Source organism: Apus apus, chromosome 8 (assembly GCF_020740795.1).
Source record: "Apus apus isolate bApuApu2 chromosome 8, bApuApu2.pri.cur, whole genome shotgun sequence".
Classification (NCBI taxonomy): domain Eukaryota; kingdom Metazoa; phylum Chordata; class Aves; order Apodiformes; family Apodidae; genus Apus; species Apus apus.
The window spans coordinates 11,636,813-11,658,915 of record NC_067289.1 but is presented as its reverse complement, the minus strand read 5'-3'; the positions used below and the strand labels follow the sequence as shown (position 1 = coordinate 11,658,915).

Below are 22,103 nucleotides of genomic sequence, written 5' to 3'. Positions count from 1 at the left end.
AGACTTGAAATTTTTCAGCTTGCAGGCCCATTAAGTCATTACTCACTGTCAAAAGTGTCATTTCAGATCTCCTTTCTACATGTCTATAGTTGACAGCAGGTCTATAGTGACTGAGTTCTGCTCAGGATCAGAGGGAGGGCATGTTCCCAGCACCTCTGTAAGAAGGGACTTGTAGTGATTTTCCCTGGGCACCAGGATATTGGGTTCCACCTCATCAAGATGGGTGAGCTACCAGGTCCTTTTAAGGCAAATGAGGTAGAATTTTCAGGGCAGAAATGGGATCACCATGATATATGAAACCTTGAGGTGGTTTCCAAGGCTCTCAAATGAGGCAGAGCAGACTTCCTAAGGGAAATGGTTAGGCAGGCAGAGGACAAGGAGGGAGAATGACAGATTTTCTGCTGTCCATGATGTTTGAGGGTAGCTGAGAGCTAAGATCTGCATTAGGGAAAGTCTACCAAGAACAACGCAAACCGCTCATTATTTTCTCTGACTGCTTTGCAATCGGCTGCCGTGTGTCAGCTCAGGCCTGAATGCAGAAGAAAACCAAAATACTTATCATTAGCTGCCAAAAATTACTCCTGATGAGCTAAACGGATTTCTGACTGCCCACATTAAGGGACAGTCACTCAAATTCTGCAGCTGCTTTTTAATCCCAACAACAGCAGTAAGCTCTCCAGTTACATCAGGTCTAAGAATGCTGTCACTTAAAAGGCAGCCTGAGTCTATCAGTAGAACTTGCCTATGGTATTTTAAGTGAAAATCTAGCAGAGAGCCTGATTACCTTTTTATTTTCAAGCAAATGGTGCTTTTCCTCATAAATGGGAAAAATTATACTTTCCATAAAGCCTGTGACAGCTTTACCTGTCCATCATGGCTGGTGCTTTGACGTGTGCCACCAGCTAGCCATGTTGGAACTGATAACAAATCCACGTTGAGAAAGGCTTCCATAAACAGCAAGAGCCTTACATACAGCAACAATAAGTGGTAGTTTGGTTTAAAGTAATCAAAATAAAATGTCCTTTAATAGTTTATAAAGTCTGGAAAAGCCTAGAAAAGAATGAAAGTAAAGGACAAAAAGGAGAGGAAGCAAACAGGGCATGACACAGAGAAAAAGGAACAAATGTAATCCAAACTGGAAGACACTGTCTAAAATAACCGCTAGACCTTTTTTCCTAGAATTAAAACCTACAGCACTACCAGCAGTGTGCTGAAACCAGGCTGAGTGGACTAAAAACCGTAATGTGATGTACATCCAAGGAGAATGAAGTTTTGGATATCCAGAAAAATAAAGGTTCAAATGCTAGCCACTTGAGCACTAACTCAGCCACCAGCAACTTTATTTGTTTGGATGCTGGGGTTTTATGTTGCAGTTCTTATAAGTATATAAATAGAAAGCTTAATGTGTGTATTTCTGGAAAATCCATGCTTTTGTAGCCTTAATTCTCTAAACATTTGCAAATATTGTTAGGAATACATTTCAGGAAGACAAGTTTCCTTATGCAGAAGAACGTACAGAAGACCCATCTGTGTTCTTTTCATGCACCTTCTGTGCATTTATGTTGCTCACTGATCACTGTTTTAAACACACCTGAAAAATAAGTGAGTTTGTTGGAAGTTTTCTTCTAGAGGATCTCTCTATATTTGCCTCAAACTAGTGTTACAATTGGCTGCTTTTGCTAGTCCGAAAGCCTTTCTGCACTGATGTGTCTCCTCTGTTCTCCTTTAATTAAACCTTCTCTACTTCGTATGTGCTTTTGTTGGCTGAGCACACTCACATCCCAATCTTAGCTCAGTTGTTTTAATTTTTATACTTAGTCTACTACAATTACTGCATGAGGAGCTATTTTATGAGGAAGCCTGAAAGGCTTTACCAACCTAAAACTTGCCAAGAGAAGATGTAGGGGTCTAGCACTACATGTGCACTTTCACATCTAGCTTATGGTTCAAACATGGTTTGGGAAAATTACAGATCTTTCTGGTTTTCTTGCAACACATTTAGGAAAAATATATTGTTAAAAAGTTGTGAGGGAACAGAAACTGTTCAGTTCAATTCACTTCTCTGAAAGTTCCAAATTTTCTAACACAGTATAGTGACTACCCTTTTGTGTTTAAGTATAATGTCAGGGAAAATTAGCCTTCTTGCCCTTTTAAAAACAACCTTGAACTGAAGAATTTTTTTTTTTTTCCTGGCCTGTTTTATTTCTCCTAATTAGCAGCTGATTAAAGCACCGTATAGTTCTATAATTATTTATCACCTAGGGAAATTACACTTCATTCAAGGATGGTATTTTAAGAAATATCTGACCTTCCGTATTTTCAGGCATGATTTTTTTTTTTTTAGTTTTTTTAGATTGCTCCTGATCATCTTCTGTGCAGTATTATGTGGCACATGATAGTGCAGCAAAAAGGAAGGAGGCCAGTGGGCAAGAGGAAGCCCTTTGATTTAGCAATTAGGAAAAAATCTTCCACTCAAGATAATCAGCTGTTTGGTTTCACATTGGTCATTAATCCACCTCTGACACAAATTTACAGAAATAAACCCATGTTTTTCTTATTCTAGTTCAACAATTAGAAAACCTCTAGTATTTAAAAATCTAAACAGTTTCAAATTTAGTATTAAACTCTCACACACTGCTTGCTAACAAACTGCAAACAACCCCTTTTGTATCAGGCACAGAGAGCAGATAGCAGAAATGGCAAGTCATGCCTGCATGTTTCTTGAACTGCTCTCTGAGGAAAAGGAAAAAGAGTAGAGGCACTGTAAGTTTAACTATGGTTCTCCCCACTACTACTAAACTTTGCAATTTTGTTTTTAGGTCAAATAATTGGCTTGGCAGGAAGTACTGGAACAAACAGGATAAAACTGTGTTCTGTTGAAATACAGATTATATAGAAAAATTATCAAGTAAATTAGTATGTATTTTAGATGCTTGATAGGGTTAAAAGTCAATATTAAATGAAAAAGATATTCAGAAAAAGAAATAACAGCTCTAGTACAGAATAGTACAAAATTAAAAATAGAACTAAATACTCTGAGCTGTAGGGAAACCTGAGTTCTGGCAAGATTTAGACCAGAAAACACAGTTAGCATAATAAGCATATGTTATGTTATGGTGCTTTTAAAAAATCATGGGGTTTAGGGGACGTACCGAGTGGAGAATGAGTCACTCAATATTTGTTCCTGAAATAACCAAATTAAGAATAGGATGTTTTCTTCTTGTTTTCTTCATACCTAAAAACCATTGGCAAACTGGAGGACAAACTGGAATCCTAACCGGTCTTTAAAAACTCAGCTTTTCTTGTCTTAAGGTTAACATACTTAATAAAAAGTCAGTTAATGGCTATAGCTTACATTTGACTACTACACTTTCACTCCATGTCAACTTTAAACAAGCAGCTGAGACCCTCCTCAAGTATACAAAATGCACTTAGTAAATTACACTATAAATGTGCAGTATCACAGCTGATAGAATTTCCTTTGATAGAGCTATGTCATCAGTTTAGAGAATCTATCTATGGCTTACTACAGGTCTTTATTACATATGGGATCTAAACCAATAAATTTTGAGTAAGCCAGAAATGACAAATGTTTCAAGAATCATCTGAAAGCAAAAGAAGCAAAGGTTTATAGCTGACCCCTGATCTAAGAGAGTGACAATTGAAAAAGGACTAAAAATTTACATTGCAACGTGTTGTCAATTAACATTTCCTCTGGGAACAATATTCTGTGTACTTATATTAATAGCACTTTCCACTACAAATCATCTCACCAGTTTGGTGGTGGTGCTAACTGTAACTGCAGATATCAGATTTTAGTGCCTAGTAATTTCTGTTGGATTGGATAAGTATTTTTCACTCATATTTAGTGCTGCTCCATCGTATGCCTTTAGAATCTTTGTTCCTTTTTTACAGACTGAAAGCATGAGATCTGTGTTCATGTCTTCGTGTTATTTGGAGATTCCTAAATTAACGCAACTGTTCAGAAAATCCTCCATAGAGCTTCATCTCTAAGCCTCATCTCCAGATGGAAGACATCAGACTGCAGGGATCATGTTCTTAATATGGAAGAGCTTAAAATATTCAAAACATTTTAAACATTCTACATTTTTAATGCTTAAAATACCAATCATTTTCCAGCAATCCAAGCTGCTTTCTGGAGTCCAGTGCCAAGCTCAGTATATTTTCTTTGACAATGAACATAAAAGACCTACTGTATTGAAAGTAACAGAACCACAGAGATCTAAAATGTTGCTTAATCAATTTTGGAGGCTTAGGGCTATTATGTATCTGTTACCTTCAATTCTTCAACAAGAAAAAAGGCATACATGTTTGGTGTTACTAGTGTTCTGGGAAGTAACTGCCCGGTGGCAATAACAACCCTGAAACTCAGAAGTGTTTAGTGTGCAGCCTTCCCTTCAGTGGAATCAAAAATACTGTTGATGGCTGCACTCAGGGGTGGGATGCAGGAGATGACCTTTGACAACTGCAGCAGTTTGTTTCTGTGGGACAACATGCATTCTGTCCACAAGGTTTCCTATTGTTGAGCTCTTGTTATGCTTTCAGCTCTATTTATCAGGGGTTACACCGAGAAGGGAACTTCTAGGTGGTTTACAACAAGATTGCTGCTGCTGCAGATTTGGTTCCTGCTGTGATTTGTGTCACCCGTTTGAGCCTCAGCCATAAAGCTGCACTCTTTATCAGGAATATTTGTGAATATATAACTGCTCTGAAGACATATGGCCAATAAATAATTCAAAGTTATCTATCTTCCCTGCAGTTTTCTTATACACCTACCACCTTGTCGTGTTTTGTTGGCCTGGAAACAATATTCTTATGGCACTTCTAGTATAAAATGTTTACTGACTGGCAGCAGACTATTGATTTGCAGTGTGATACCTTGAAAAGAAATAGTTTCCCCCGTTTTCATCTCTTTTGTTCTCCCATCTGCAATCAGGTCAGAGAAAACTTATTTTGCATTTTGAGTCACTTAAAATGTCCATTTTCAATTACTGATTCCAGTATCATAACAATGTGATTAAATATATTATTCCTTTTTCCCTCCCTCTCCCCCATCTCTTTGCTTTCTTTTCAGCTCTATATCTATTTACAGTCCTAAGGAGAATCCTAATGCATTTGATGCTGCTGCATTATTCCAGTCAGTGGGAAATTTCCTGGGGATCTTCGCTGGATCTTTTGCCATGGGATCCTCTTATGCTGTTGTCACAGCTTTAATATCCTTTATGGTTTGTTTTCAGAGAGAAAAATCTATAAATGTTGGAAAAGGTTTCATTGCTGATTCAAGACTTTGCAAACACTCAAATAATAAATTGACAGGAAATTTCACTTGTCAGAATCAACAAATAATGTGAGATGCAAATTCCTTTTTAACATTGGACAAGACTCTGGTCTTTATTTTCCTTTTTGTAAATAATTACATTTTTTGGAAAGTGTTTTGAGGTTAAAACATTAATTCATGACCTACAGCAACTTATTTATGAACTACAGACTAGAAGTGATTCTTCAAAAATAGAAGGCAAACACTAAACTACAAATTAGTCAGTCAGTTTACCTAAGCTAGAAATAAAAGGCATATCTGTTTTTCCTGCCTTTTCCTTGTGTTTTCCAGTTCTTCATGTGGAAAACAATTCTAGAAAGACCAGAAATGTTTATCTGTCTTACAGATAAACAAATGCCAGTTGGTTTATAAAACTAGACAAAAATATTTTCTTCTCCCTTTTTCTGGGAAAAGAATATTTGTTCAAAAATCACAAAAGTACTTGAAACAACTGACTTGTGGAATTCACCTTTTTAAAACCTTTGCTGGATTTTCCTCTGTATTTGAGATAATTTAGAAGCTGTGCAGTTTTCCTGAATTCAACCTGTATAGATGAGGATGGTGGGGGATCTTGCTTTCTTTCATGTTTTATCAGCTTCGGAAATTTTAGATGCAAAACAGCTGGGTTTTTTTATTATTCCTTAATAATATTTCATCACTTGACAAAATTTACTAAACTGTGTGAGTTCCCCATGTTGGAGACAGGTCTGTTTTTCCTCCTATCCTGGAGTGCCTTCTTATCAGCTGAAGCTGCTGGTCTTACGGGTAAGTGTTTCATTTTAAAAAAATAAAAGCAAGTTCATAATATTCCTCTAGAGTGAGAAAATTGCATGTTTATTTGGGGCATGACACATATAAAGCTTCCAAAAGCCATTGCTATTTTGGAGATGGTTTAATCTTTAAGAATAAAACTAGAGACATCAAATAGGTCTTCCAAAGAAAAACTTATTAGATCTAAAGTCCTCAGTCTTTCTTCCTTACCTTCCTTACATTGTCCCATCCCTATTAGTCCCGGTATTAATCCCACTACTTTCTACCCAGCTATAGGACCAAAGATAACAGTAAGAATGAGAAAGCATATGATTGTCAGAGACTGTGTGCTCCTCTGCATGCACCACGTGTCCCCATCCCTCCTCCTTTTTCCCCTGCTATCAACAACTAGGCAGAGGACAGGATCATCCTCAACATGAAGCCACTTCTGGATCTAAAAAAAAATAAAAATCTTGTTCAGGGTGCCTCTGTAAACAGCTTTTGCAACAGCACAGCTACAGTCATGTCCCAGTGATGGGCAGAAAGACGTGATCTGATTGGGATTTTGTTCACACCGAGAAAGAAATTGTGCAATCGCAGTCAAGTAAATGCTCAGGGACTGCTTTTTCCAACATAAATAGTCCCCAGAAGTTTAGGCAAAAGTTGCTGCCCAAGCTGTTTTGTTTGAAAAATTATTCATAGCCTTTTGAAGTAAACACTTATATTTCTACTGACTTCTGTGGAGCCAGCATGTTACTTTTTTAACTTTAGCCACAAAACAAAACTATTTCTGAAATGATATTAACATCTGTATCTTCTGGCATCTTTGTCTTATTAAATATACAAATTTACATCCTGCTTACTGCCAAAATCTTCAGGCCAATGAATGAAAAGAGGAGCACATGAATGGAACAAAATGGTGGTGTTCCATTGCACAGAGAAAATCAGATACCAGCCGGAATAAAAGTCCATTTTGTTTCTTTATGTTTAACGTGTCTTAAAAACGTGACATGATTACTACATGAAAGGAGAATTAAAGAAGGATGATTGTTATTCAGTTGCCACCTACTGGAGGTAATGATTTCCTAATCCAATTACTCCCAAGGAGAGCCTGTTTCAAAATACATTCCCAGCTGAGAACAATGATTCTATGTTTCAGCAAATGCACAACCAGTAAGTTATACATTATATCCAAAAAGTGGATTTTTAAGGAAAACACTAAGTCTTTCAGAGCTTCAGGCAATGCACCAAAGGTAATTTCCATTTTTGGGGCACAGGAGCAGGCCATATATCCAGACAAAAAATAATTGGCTTATGTCTTTTTAACATACTGCAAATTGATGACAGACAGCAGAGTGTCTCCTGGTAGTCACTCTGAAGAGTGTTTCATTTCTCTTTTCATTTGCAATGTATAAAATGTCGGAAATAAAAGACTTAATTATTGAACACCACAGATGGTTTTTAGGGTAGCAGTGGTAAGGAATTTAAAATGGACAGAGGGGGAGTCAGAAAAAGAGAGTGAAACCATAGTAAAGTTCCAATTAAAGGGAAAAAAATAGAAACCTGTTGGGAAATTTAGCTATTTCTTATAAATAAATGAAATTATATAGGCATATAAAAAATAATTGCTGTACCAATGCACAAATTCCAAGAAAAGCATACCAAGGCCTTCTAGGTCTGTCATTAGCCTTTTTTTTCATGGGTGTGCTCCGAGTTTCAGGAAATCATTTAATTAAACTATTGTAAGAAGGCAAATCTTGAAAGTTTTATCAGTTGAGTTTTAATAATTTGATTTCTGTGACAGGCTTCTGTCAGAAGCTGTTATGGTAGAAACAACCCATGGAGCCTTTCTTGTAGCTTCAGAAGTTCAAACGAGTGTTTTGTAAATGTATTGACTTTATTAGTACTGTGCTAACCTTACACTGTAGAGTGGATATTTTTAGTTGTCTGGTTTAACCAGTTTTGATGTTGCTTTTAACTTCTCTCAACCTCATCTGAAACAGCTAAAACTCCCTTCCTTTCATAGTATGATTTTAAACTCCCAGTTCACCAGGAGAATTACTGTATTGGTTAAGAAATTTTCAGCTGAATTGATTCTGTTTAGATAAAGATGTCAGAAATGGCTCTGATTTCTTATCCTCATGCTAAGGAAATCTGTGTAAAATGCAGTTCTTGTGTGCAGTCTCCCCCAGGGGGATGAGAAGCATGAAGCACCTCTTGCAGAAGGTGCAGGGAGCCCCAGGGGAAGCCAGTCATCCTTCAGAACACACTCAGCTCTTAATTCATATTCTACCATTTCCAATCTTGTCCAGCTTACTTGCTTTGCCCTTTGTCTTACTTAATGTATACATCATCTGGTTTACAGTGGAGTGTGTCTATCCTCAAAAGCAATCATGAGAATTAAGAGAGCAAGATAACAGTGCAGTGGCCCTGGTGGATCACTCCATTCAGTGAGCTAAAGTCCTAGTTTGAAGTCTTTGACTTCAGTAGGCTTACTTCAAAAATTAACTTGATCCATTGTACATTTATGCCTGTATTTGTCTTCATTTTTCTTAGATATTTTTTACCTCTCTTCATTCTTTCTAAATGAACTTCAAAGGATTAACACTAGACATAAGTATTTCCCTGTATCTATTAAGTAATGCAATTGCAAAGTAATTTTATTATAATACTTTCCACGCTAGTTCTTCAATCAGTATGAGCCTTTTGATGTCTAATATTGAAGTATGTAATAAATTATAAATGATGGGCTCTATATTTTTCATGTAGGTATAGTAGGTAGGAGAGCTCATGTGTTTAGCTTGCAGGATTTTTAAATAAAATGTGAATGAAGAATACTACAGATCAACATTTTATAAAATACGTTCTCTCTCTACCTCAAGATATCCCATGGTATCACAATATACACATAATATATGGGCCTGACCCTGGTTGAAAAACTGACGTGATCAAACCAGCAAATCAAAACAAAAATCTGGGATGACTACATGACTATTGTGATACTGATAAATGTAAATTCTAAAGTAATGTTACGGCTATTAATCTTATAGCTATACGATCAAGCTGTGACATATGCATGGTAAATTGATTCTTATACAGTAGAATCTAAATTGTGCATTTTCTGATTTGCCTTGAAGTAAATAATTCCCGAGTGCTGAGCAAAGTGATAAGGTCAGTGTTATTATAGTGGCTTTCATTTTCAACCTTCATTACAGAATATTTACTAGCAGACTAAGAAAAAAATAATAATTTAAATTATACACTTGTCAAAATGAAGGAGGAATTAATATCTTACATTTATTAATTGCTCATTCTTTTGCTTTATAATTAACAAAGTTAGCTGATTGTGAAACATTCCATGATCTACATGGGCATTTAATGTTCACTCCATTAGATTTTCTCTGTCTACAGCTGTTTGAACTAAGATATTAAAATAAAAAATATAAATATACCTGCAAAACCAAGCTGAAATACATGTATATTAATTTATTTGCATTGATATATTCAATTGATGCATACTTCAAAGTCATACAGAATATATCAGTGTAAAAGCATCAATATAATGGCCAACTGCCTCTGATTTTTACATGCTATGAAGCTAAGACAGACAATAGATCTTGATGAAAAATATGTTGGGGGGATCATCGTTGTTTCTGTGCTGTTTGGCAAAGCCCAGCCCAAAGAGTTCTCTGATCACTATAAATGAAATTATTTATTATAATAAATATACTGCTATAATAAATATAAACTGCTTCCTTGCCCTCAGCAGTTATTGTCTGAACATTTTGTGATATGTCTGACACCTGCCATCCTATTCAGGGGCTCCCAGGAGAGGACAGTTTACTAAGTGAGAAAGCTTTCCCTCCAAAATGAAATAAGCAGCTTATTATGACTGATGTACCCAGGACAAGTCCAAAAAGATCTGGTCTCTCACCAAGGCAGCTTTGTGCTACCTTGTTTTTAGGACACAGCAAGAACAAATGTCACCAACTTCCATTTCCTTTAGTACTGCTGACAAAGTGCATTTATTCTCATGGCTGTTCACTGTTCCTATCTGTTTGCTGTCATTTGTCTTGGATTCATCATCTACCTCATTGGGTTGTGTTTTTTTTAATGTTGTGACCAGTTCTTGTATCACACTCAGAATAGATCTGTCATAACATTTCTGTCCGTAGTTCTGAGCACCATGAGCACAGTGCAGCTTGGTACTTGATTGGCTTTAAGATCACTGGGCTGGCATTACTCCACAAAAGGAAGTTATTCTGGGCTTTAAATTCTCAATTTCGTCTGTAGTTCTGCCACTCCTTGGAGGAAAGGATGAAATTTAGGTCTAATTAGGAAAGCAGGCTCTTCATAGATGAGAAGATGCCACCTGTCCTGCTGTACACAGGCAGATGACAACTGGGCAAGTTTGCCACAAATTACTAACCCATTACTTGCCTGCAGGACTTCAGAGATGGCTCTGGATGATCTCTGTGATATTCTGAAACAAGGAAGGTCAGGTGGATCCTGTACTTTAGAGGAAGCTTTAGACATACTTTGCTGACATATAAGTTAGATCCAAGACTGTGCAGTTTCAGTTATGCTGTTCAGCCTTTCAACAGCATCATTTGATCAGACTATGCACAAACTTGAATCAGTGCTTGGGTCTGGCTGACTTAGGGCCTTCTGCAGGTATGGCCTTTTAAGACAGTAAGGGAAGAAAAGTGATTGTTTTTAGAGAAAAATACATAATCTAGCATGGCAATAGTCATAAAGCAAGGATAATAGATTCTTCTTGCTACTTAATATGTTCAGGATAAACAGGGTAAGTGCTCTTATGCAGAATAAAACCTGGTGTGTCTCACTGTAGGAGTACCAAACTAAACTGAATGCAGCAATTCATCTGCAGTTACAAAAGTAAAACATGGATGTTCAGGTCTCACTTGAAGCAGCCAGGTGCAACACCAGTGATGATGAGTGCCTATACTCAGATGAGGGCCTAAAAATTTCCCTCAGCTCTGTCTTTTTTTTGTTTCTGTCACTTCAATATAAAATCAACCTCAGACAACTTCAGAGATGAAAGCTGCATAAATAAAGCACCAGCTTTTGTTCTGCATTGGTGCAGGACTGGTGAAAGAAGCTTGAATCATTGCTTCAGTATCAAATAAATGATTAGTCACACTTCATACCCTCAGTGAAAACAGACTGAATAGGGATATTGTTGCTATTGACTTATAGCCTTGTTACTGAAACAATTTGATGCAGAAGAACATGCCTAGTTTCCTGCCACTCACACATTCACTCTGCACTGGAATGTGTCCAGTAGGTGATGTGGAGATATTCTGGCATAAATATGACTCCAAAGTAAACGTTATATGATTGAAATAAATTCTCTATTGCCCAGTTCTCACTGATCTCTTTTTCCCACATTTCATTGCCTTTGATGAAAGACCAGTTCCTCTTACCTATACTGTGGGATTTGCAGTACATGGAGCATCATTAGAGAGGCATCCCTGAGGCTCCGGAATGTTTCTAAGTTGGGATGAGAACCAGTCAGCGCACCTAGAGATCTTTTCAAATTAAGTTATACATTTGATCTGTTCCCTTGTTTCCACAGAATGTAGAGGTTTGCAGGTTTGTTTTTTTTCTAAATTCACTGTTTTACCACTAAAAGACCCAACAGCTGGAGACATTATATCAATTTTATTGTCTCAGATTAGAAAATTCTAAAGTTTAAATTGTGGCCAGTCAGTTCGACATTTGCATTAAAAGCACACTGTGCATGCTGCCCCTCTCTGACAAAAGACAGACTTTTTTCCAGTTTTTATCTTAGCACGAGATATTGAAAAGCAAGGGTACATTTCCTTTTGCCTATTTGTTAAATGATCCAAAAAAAGGATTTTGTCTTTTGGTGACAATACAGAAATTCTTTTTAGATTAACTCTTATCATGCTCACCCTATCATTTGAATGTTCATACTGTCAAAAAACACTTTAAAAGAGATAAGTTACCCCTTTATCCTATGTTATCTTTTGATATTACCAGCTTTTGTCCTAACAATGATTTCTACTACAAGTATTCAGCTAAACTAATGTAAGAATTAAGTTCTCTTATTGTATAAGTAGCTAACAAGCTATCACTATTTCTCTGTTATATTAAGGAGCAAAAACATCAAATAAAACTATAGGGCTTTTTTCTAATAAAACCCTCTTCAAAGAAGTTGAGCTGCAGCTGAAACTTTACTAGTGGCTATCAATATTTTATAGTGAGGTTTCTCATTTTTTATAGTAAGTGAAAAGTTTCAGTAACTTTATAAACATAAGCAGCTGTATTGCACTTAACAACAGATCACCTTTTTCAACTCAAAAGATTCCCTGTTCACTTTAGGTTAGCATTTTGTTCAGCAATTGTAGGGCAAAATTTGCCACTTAAAAGTGAAACAATGTAAAGGCACTGAAAAAGTGAGCCTTCTTCAACACCCTGAAATTAAGGCACTGAGCACTAAGGACTGGTAAAAGACCATCTCCTTTTATCCGTCTCCCTGCATCTAATAAATACTTTCTGTGAGAGAAAGCCTGCAAAATTTAACCACCTAATTCATGTGCCATACACATTTCAAACAGTATTTTCCTGCCCAGTTAAGTTCAAAATCCAGCTTTAATGATCTTACTAAGAAATCCAGATTGCTTTTCCCTTCTAACTAAAAGTTCTGTGTTTGCCTCTTGATGTTCTTCTATTTCCTTTGTAGTTGCATTAACATGTAATCGGTCATTACTCTTAAGTAATCGTTTTTATGGTAACACATTACAAACCATTTTCTCCAGGCCTTTTAATGAAACATTCATTGCAAGAGGCATGGCTAGTACCTAGCAAGCCTTCAACTGTAGAAATTTAAATACTCCACTGCATTGCCCCCCTCTTCCCTGGAAACAGGGCAGCTGGTTTCTACACTCGCCTAATTGCTTGGTTCAGAAGCCTTATTCCTATTGCAAAATCAGATTAAGGGCATTTAATTCCTCATGTTACTCTCTCAGTTCTCTCACTACCCATAATTAACAGTTTCTTAGCAGTAAAAAAAACACATTTTATCATCATTGTTTAATAGTCAATTTTAAAAATGCAAGACTTGGAAAGATGATGAGTCACATAGAAGAAAGTGAATCAGAAACTTATCTCCATTCCTATTACTGAGCCTGGAGCTAGTGATATGTAGCAACATTACTGATTGGCTATATTTTTAACTGAAATTTCATTGTCTGAGCATCCCAGATGCCCTAAGAATTTTTAAACTCCCCAGATCAGCTCTGCACAATCAAACAGTTACTGAGAAAAAAGACTTAGATGCATTTAAGAGAACATGAACTTCCTGGAAGGTACCTAGGCAGTGACAATCTCACTATTCCTCACTTTATTTACTGCAAAGAAAAGTCTTAGTGTAGTTAGGAAAAAAGTAAGTATCAAAACAGACATAAGAAAATAAATACTATAAAACAGACACAGCAGTTTAAGCTCAGTGGAATTTCTCTTGGCTGCAGAGACTGTTCCATAGCAGTACAGGTAAATTTACAGTGTAAAGAGAACCCAGAAGTCAAGAAAATGTCCAGTGTTTTGTAGGGAAAAAACAACAACAACAACAAAACAAAACAAAACAAAAAACCCAACGTTCTCATTTTCCTTCTGATGGCAGTTATCCCCTTGCGTCAAATTCATCTCAGAATTTTTTACCCCATACTTTTTTCTTTCATCAAAGGCATGTTAATGCCAGCCCTCAGTTCTTCCAAGAAACAAGACAGGTTTTTAAGTGAAGCAAGTTGGATTTTGTTGAACAAGGTTTTCACAGTTAGCAATCCAAGGACAGTCAGAAACTTGAGAAAGATGTAGTAAGGGAATAATTACTTGAACTGGTATGTGGCAATGTGTTGTTCCCACATACACGCTTCCCCTGATGCAATAGTTTCAGCATGGTCTCAATTTTGGTTCAGGGGAGAAGGAGATTTCAGTTACCTTCAGAGTTCTCTTGCTGCTAAAATCCAAACATTTAGAGGTTTGAATAAGCCTATTAAAGAACCCATGCAGGTACCACCACTTTCACCTGGCACTTGTTCAGTACCCTACTATCCGCTTTTTCCTGTGACTGTGTGAAGCCTGGTCTGGTTCTTTTAATCCTTTTGAAGTAGCAGATTGGGTTTTTTTGTATTGGGTTTGCTGTGTTAAAGCCTGCAGCACTGTAGATTCTGCCCCTGTGCTGAGATTCTTCTTGCTGGCCCTTGTAAATTCAAGAGAGTCACCATCCTGGAAAAGCTGGAGGAAGCCTTATCCAGTTTCAAAGTCCATGACTGAAGGCACAGCCTGGGATTATTTTCACAATTCTACTTCATGCTCTTTGCTTCCAGTAGAACTGGCTTATACGTTTCAGTTCATGCTAGTTTAAAACCCAATAAATGCAGAGAAAGCTGCTGCGCAGTCACATTGCAAGGATACTGCCAAAATCTGGACAGGGCTATTTTTTCTTGCTTTGTTGCCTCATTGTGTTTCCTTGGATTCATTAGCATTATTTCACTAGCTTTCAGCAGCCTATCAGCTAAAAATTACCTAACAATTTGCAGAGTATCCCATGAGGAAGCAGAACTAAAATGCTAATTAGGGCATGTTATAGCTCTTAGAGAGGAGGCAGTGGGTAGAAGGCCTACAAGACATAAGAACTGGACTGCTGTGAGGTCCATGGTGGAGAACTGCCTGTCTGTGAGCCCAGTGATCCAGGGCTGCAGTGATCACACTGCAGGCTGGCTTTGTGCAACACCAGCTGTTGCTCACGTGGTGTGCGCCCAGAAACCCAGCAGAACTTGCCTGTCCACGTGCTTCAGGAAACGTCTGTGGAGGTTTTCAGGGCAATAATGATTGGAACGGACATGAACAAGCCCTGAGCTGTTGAGCAAATAATTATCTATGTAGACGTGCGCCAAGTTTCAGAAAAGCACAGAGCATTTTTCCTCCATGGGCATTTACATATGATTACTGGTGGGCACTTATTTTTGGGTTTCCATTTTCTCTCTGTGTGGGTTCCTTCTGTCTTAAGAGGAAATTTCACTTACAATCTTACCAGCTACTTTTATTATAATATTGCATTGCAGTGACATTACTCAAGGATTGTAATGAATTAGGATCAGGGCCAGAGAGGAATATTCAAAAATAAGAAATATCAGTGCAAATTTATTACTATTATTATTCCTGACAAACCTGCTGCCGTACTCCTCAAGACCTTCCAAAGGCTGGAAAGTATAATTACTGTGACATGGCTACAGTTAGTGACCCTCTGGGCATTCTGGGCCATGCAGCTTCCATCTATCAGTTTAAGCAACATGGTGTTGTCCACCTTGCATGTTGTTACACACTGCTTGTGAGAAGGGCAACCATCAGGCACAGACTAAAATAACATTCTCCATCATTCAGTACCAAGTGCTCTCAGACTGGTTAAATGTAATAAAATTATTTTTTCCTTTCCTATTCAAGTGTCTGCCAAAATTTTAAAATACTCTCTCAAGTCCTTAATATTACAATCACATTAGCTTGGCCTGTCATTCAGATTATGGCCAGATGTTACAATGTGTTAACTCAAACAAATTTTTTACAGTTTTGGGCCAAATACACAACAGTGAAAATGCTGTGAATGATGGACCAGGTAGAAGATTCAAGACCTTCATGATTTCTAGCGAAGAAAAAACAATTCCAGTTTGTTTGAAATATGCTCTTATAAAGTATATCTTAAAGTTCTTTCGTTACATAATTATGTTAAGAGCCTAATCAACTTTTTATACAGCCCTTTGACAAACCTAAGCAAGAAAACAGAAGCAGCTAACTGTTTTTTTCTTTGAATTTCAGGTATTGTTGCAGTACTTTTCTGTGGAGTCACACAGGCACATTATACCTATAACAATCTGTCACCAGATTCCAAAATGAGAACTAAACAGGTAGGCCATGGAAATAAATAAATAACTGTGTCTTCAACTGGTATAAGGAATAGACAGAGGTCCTGGAATATAGCTGGATGGATTTCATTAGTGCAAAGAAAGAGGCTTATGTCTTCATAGGGGAAAGACTAGAAATTTTGCCAGAAAAATGGTAACAATTCTCTGGATAAGTGAAAAATGTAAACCTGTTCTTCTCAAGAGACCTGAAATGTCTGTCCAGGAGATGAGGGTAAGGAGACAACAGTTTATAATTTCCCATACAAACTTGCTATGAAGATAACAAAATAGAAAAAACTCTGGTAAATACAAGAGAAGTGGCCTGAGAGATGGAATCCATGTGGATTTTTGCAAAGGGACTGTGGAAACTGCAATCTGGTCCACAGATTTGAGCAACGATGTTTCATTTCTGCTTCATTAAAAATCTGGCATAATTAGATAGTAACTTTTTTAACATTTCCTTATGTAGAATTCAGAGATAGGAGAAATTTGGTCATCTGTTTTCTGTTTCCTCAGGTAAGTAGTGCAATTGTATTTATTATTTAAAACTAGGAGCCATTCTCAGTACTAGATACATGGCACTAAGAATGTTCAAAATACTTTTCAGCATAAGGAGTAATTTTAGACTACCTCTGCAGTACCTAAATCCTGTAAGAAGTCATTTAAATGCAATTTTCTTCCCTTTTAATGCTGTCACTAAGAACCCTAGGTTGTAGAAAACCTTACCTCCTAGACCAAAATGGTCCAAGGCTATAATTTTCATGATGAAATTTTGTACCTTTTTCAGCAATATCTCTGTTTTAAGCATTGGAAATCTTACATAGAATATTTCATTGTTTCTCGCAGATCTCACTTTAATAAAAAATCCAACTTTCTATCAAAAACAGTTAGACAGCATTAGTTCAATTGCCAGACTCTCTCAGATTTTAAATCACAAAAAAGTTTCTGGTTAGTACTTGCAGAATGAAGTGTTACCTAGTCTTCCCAATTGTATTTCTTCATACTAGCAGAGAATCTTTCTCTGATAACTGTATCATAAGGGAATAACATATCTACTATAGAATTGTTATTTTGCAGAAATAGTGAATTGCATATGCCTTTACTACCTTTGCATATAACTGTTACAATTTGAGTACAAGGCTTTTTCAGGGATTTGTCTGCTTGTTTAGTGATGCATAGCCTCAGAGAGAGCAAGAGTAAAAGAAAAGCCATGGTATTTTTAATTACATATGAAACTGTTCAACTACAGAATTACCTATCATTTAGTTTAAATGCATACTGGTTTTGTTCATGTTTACTCTTTCATTCTAGTCCATTCAACAGTGCAAAACAAAATACTGAAAATAAACAGAATCCACTCTTGAACACACAGAAAAGGGATTAGTGTTTCTCTATGGAGCTATGAGTTTTATGCACCCCTTCTATTCTGTTTTTCTCTTCCCCCATAAGCTCTTAATCCTCAGCCTCCCTCATGATATGGTTCAAAAATTGTTGCTGAATTCCTTCGTATTCTTCTAATTTATTTTCTAATCCAGAGATTATCCTTTCATATGCAGCTGTTTCAGTGAGACTTGCACTGCCTCCTTCTTTCTCTCCCCCAAATAATTCTCTTCAAGTGAATTTACTAAACCACACACTTGGTATTCTCATAATTATATATGACTTCAGTGCATCTTAAATGAATATTGTTGCTCAGACAGACAGCTTTGCTCCCAATCTAAGTAATTTTTATGACTCATTACCAGCCAAAATCAGGGGCTTTCAGTTCATTTATAGAATTATTCCAAGGCAGTCTCTCTCTTTTATTACAATCTGACAGATCTTTCACTAAGGACTGGTGAACTGTAATGTACACTGACAAAACAGCAAGATAAGGCTGAAGCTAAAGCTAACAAGAAACGTGGAAGTTAGATTTAAAACTGTAAATCAGGCTGTGAAATTGTGCTAGCCGTTTTTAAACAATAGCTTTATTCCTCCACTGCTTTGCATAATTTTTGTTCCATTTTTTAGTGTCTGTTAAAATTTCATAGCTTGATGGTAAAATTCAGTATAAAATGGTAGAGGTGGTCTTTCTGGCCATGAAGCAAGTTCTGTGTTTCTCATAATACTTCAGCATTTACTTTAAAAGAGTACTTAAGAGGGGAGGGGAAGGACCAGTATTATTTTCTTCAGATATTGACATAAAATGAAAACTTACCTACAGTTCATAAATAAGAATTTCAGAACTGCTATTAAGAATGCCTGTTAAAAGATGCCATGCAATTATTAGTCCCTGTAAATCCTGTATCGTCCAGTCAATCACCATTTAACATTCCACGAAAGAGAAATATTAGATTTCAATATCTGAAACTTACAGAATCTGGAAGTATAAAGTAACACAAATCTTGTCAAGAACAACGGCTTATGTTGACATTGTCAAAAGAAAAGATAACAAAGATTTAATGAAAATGCAGGCTTTAGAGAATTTTCATTGAAGCTAATTATCCCAATTCTCACTAAGTACTTATAAACATTCCCTCTGTGATTTTTCATCATTTGTTTTAACATGAATGATGTTTCACGGCAGTATTTTTAAATCTTCATCATTGAGCTGGTACTATGGTCATAGTGATTTTAACATTAAAATTGGCACTGCTGACCATGGCAATAAGTTAGGTCAAACAATGTTCCTGAGTTTCATACATTTAAAGTGTAATTTATCCGATATATCTTCAGTGCAGGAGATGAAATTGCTAGGACCTAATCAAAAGCTATCTGATTCTTTGCAGCTTTCTCTACAAGTATTTGTGTCTGCTAGTATAACCTCACTTCATGCTGCAGGCAAACAACAGTTGTTTCTAAATCTTGAGACATTATAGTTCAGATTTTACATTAGGTTCTTCAGTTGGGTTGGGCTGGGTTGATTTGCCAACCTGTAAGTCAGTAGCTGGGCAGGGTGTTGATAGATAAAAAGAAATTATTGGTTTGTTGAAAATGTGCACTGTAAATTCCTACATGTCAGCTCTAGCAAGGGTTGCATGGACAATATGGTGGTTTTGACAGGAAGAGAAAACATTCCCTGCTACTTTTTTCTCTCTGCCCTCTCTAAGTTTCACTGAAATGCCAAGCTAAGACCAGCACGGTTTTCTAGTGGTGTAGTATTAAGAGAAGCTTCTCCCTTTCTCTAATGGCTATAAATGTCCAGCCCATCACGTCTGCAAGTTATGTATCAGTTTCTGGTTATGTTTCTTTGATTCCAGAGAACAGCCACAATGCAGAGACCAGGTAACAGGAAAATACAACTCTTTGGTTAAGTGTGCAAGTGTATAAAGAATTCTGATTTCAGACAAAATACAGTGTCAGCAAGTTTTAAGTTCTGCAATGGGAATTCTGAAATGCATCTCCTATGGAAGAAGAGCCAGGGAATTACCAGGAGGCAGAGGAAAGCATGTCCAGCCAGCAAGAGAGTATATGTCCCATACTGCCCTGCCTGCCTCCATTCCACCAATCTAACCCTTGTTTACACAGTCACCTCTGAAATAGTTGTGTCTCACCAGCTCATGAAGGTTGCTTTCTCAGATTAGGTCTAAGAGCCTTTCTAACCACATTACTAGTTACACAGTTACTCACACTCTTTGCTGATCCTGATAGCAAACTCGTTAGGGAACACTTGCCTTATAGACAAAAGCTTCTGGCCTGATTGTTCAGCTGCACCGGGAGTGCAGAATGTACAAGATGCTGCATTAAGATTTCAGTGACCACTTACCTCCAAGGTTGTACACAAGTTTGTAAAGCAGAGTAAACGTAAAACAAGAGAACTCGTTGCTGCATAACTTGTGAGTAACTTTGCCAAAGCATGTAGTCTTATTAGGATTGCTTGAGCAATTGACTTACCCTGAAGAACTGAAAGCTCAGACTGATCTTAGGACTTCGCTCACTGAGGGAGATAGTACTCATGGCTTCAAATTTTAATCTCCACACTATCAAGCAGACATTATTATATCTAATTATTAAAAGTCATCACTTTGCAGAAGACAATCTAATAATCTCTCGGGAATCCCCTGAAAATCCATTGAATTTTGTAAAATTACTTAGCTCATTTATGATACAGCTATACATTTTCCAACAAGGAAACAGGCTAGGGATCAATCAGCTGATTGCTTGATCATCAGTTGAGATTGGTGTAAAAAAGCTGTGTTTCTAAGCATAGTAATTTAATTCAAATTAATAATATTAATTGAAACAGGCTGCAAAAATGGTCAATGAAAAATTTTCTTAATTCCTCAAATAATGTAAATAAAACCATTTTAGTTTCTTGACCCTGACATGTCCTGAGATCACCTCAATAAGGACTGTAAGCTTGATGTTGTTCCATCCATAATTGTAGACTGACTTCTGAAGCAAATTGGAACAGCACAGTATAACCTAAAGAGTAAACTACGGCAATGGAGATGTCAAAATCTACTGAAAGGAGGGGAAAAACAAGTAATCAAAGGAGTGGTTCCTAAACAGCAATCATACAATGTTTAATAAAAAGAGCATTGTAGGACTAAAGGCGAAGTCAGTTTCTGGCTCACTACACCCAGCTGAAGCACCCTCACTGGGATCTGGTCGTTCTACTGCTTTTCTGCTAGCCTATCTTATAAACAACTTACAATCAGACCTACATTCAGAATTGAAACAACAGATCTCCTTTCTCTAGACACACAATCCAATGACTATCTGATAGGATTTTTCTGTCAGCTATCTTTTTTATAAGAAAGGAAATAATACACTGTAAATTCTGCACCAGCAACAGAACACTTTCTCCTGTTGTTAAAAGCACCTCAGGAACTGCAGCTACTGCTTTTATCTTTCTGTGAGAGAAGGACAGCAGCTGAGTAGAGACGGCTGTGTGTTCCTACTGCCAAAACTGCATCAATTTGCTGATGGGTAGTGGTCCTGCTCCAGATACCTAGCATCCAGATTGTATTTGGGAGAAGCAGCCCTCTAAAATCAGAAAGTGCAACAGCACAAACAAAAATTGATTTAGTGCCCTTGTCTTAACCCTCTACAGTCATACAGGACATGTGTGTGCCCTGTGGCTTTGGTTCTGCTATTTTTATGAGTGTTTAAGAGGCCAAACAATTAGAGCTGTGCTCACTACTAAAGCACGCAACCTACATTAATTTATCTCTGCTTAATGCCTACTACTTTCTGTTATCAGACATTAGATTGTTCATAGATTATTAGTTTCCACTTTTAGGAAGAAGGCCACACAAATATCAGGTTATAATGGCTCTCACAATTCAGTCTCTTGACTTCTCAAAAATTCAAGAGTATTTCTAGACTGAGGAAAACCCTACTTAGAGCAAACTGTCCTCAATAATTAGCAAAGCAGCATACACCATGAAACATAATTCTCATCCTTTTGAAATGAGCAGCTTAATTGGCAGCTGTTGTGATTTGTTCAGGAACTGTGTATAGGAAAAAATTACCTTTAAGGCACTCCAAGGGGTCAGGTGTTTTCACATAAATGATTAGCAGAGAGAAAGACTACGAGAAAAGAAAATTATCTTTCAAACAAGATTACCACCCATACCAGATTCTAAAATCATTCTAATCAGTTTTTGCATATGTGCTGTGCAGGTAGAATTTGTTTTCCCAGCACACCACAACCTCAGTGCCTGCAGGAAAATATCATACTACAATGTTTTTTCATTATCTTCTGAGGCACACATCACCACTGGCTGTCTGACACAAGATAATGTATTTGATGGCTAATATTCTGAGGGTAAACTGGAAATTCTTTGTAGCTAATACATAGCACTCAGGTTGGACGCTCTTAAAACAAAATGCAAGAGGTCCTTGCTTAAGGATCCAATGAAATAGTAGACAGGTTGTGTGTGTCTGAAGTACTTTCTTCCACTTAAGTGCAGACTGAACATAAAAGTTAGCTCTCATGGGCACTGTCTCCTGTCTGTTGGTTCCCTTTCTGCAGCTGAACAAAAACACCCTCATTTTCAACCTTCTTGAACTCCTGCAAGCTCAGACTCAAAAGCCATAAAGACTGGGGCTTCGGGCAGTGCTGCTCAGGAAAAAGTCCAGGT

General features: G+C 37.1%; 1 protein-coding gene across 1 annotated transcript in view; it reads left to right on the top strand.

The window, feature by feature from the left end:
- Positions 1–22,103, top strand: part of SLC9A9 (solute carrier family 9 member A9) — a 191,779-nt gene that overhangs the window by 69,173 nt on the left and 100,503 nt on the right. The window contains exons 7-9 of the mRNA XM_051626351.1: positions 5,096–5,234; positions 5,998–6,103; positions 15,950–16,038. Of these exons, the coding sequence (XP_051482311.1) occupies positions 5,096–5,234; positions 5,998–6,103; positions 15,950–16,038 (334 nt within the window). The remainder of the gene's footprint in view (positions 1–5,095; positions 5,235–5,997; positions 6,104–15,949; positions 16,039–22,103) is intronic.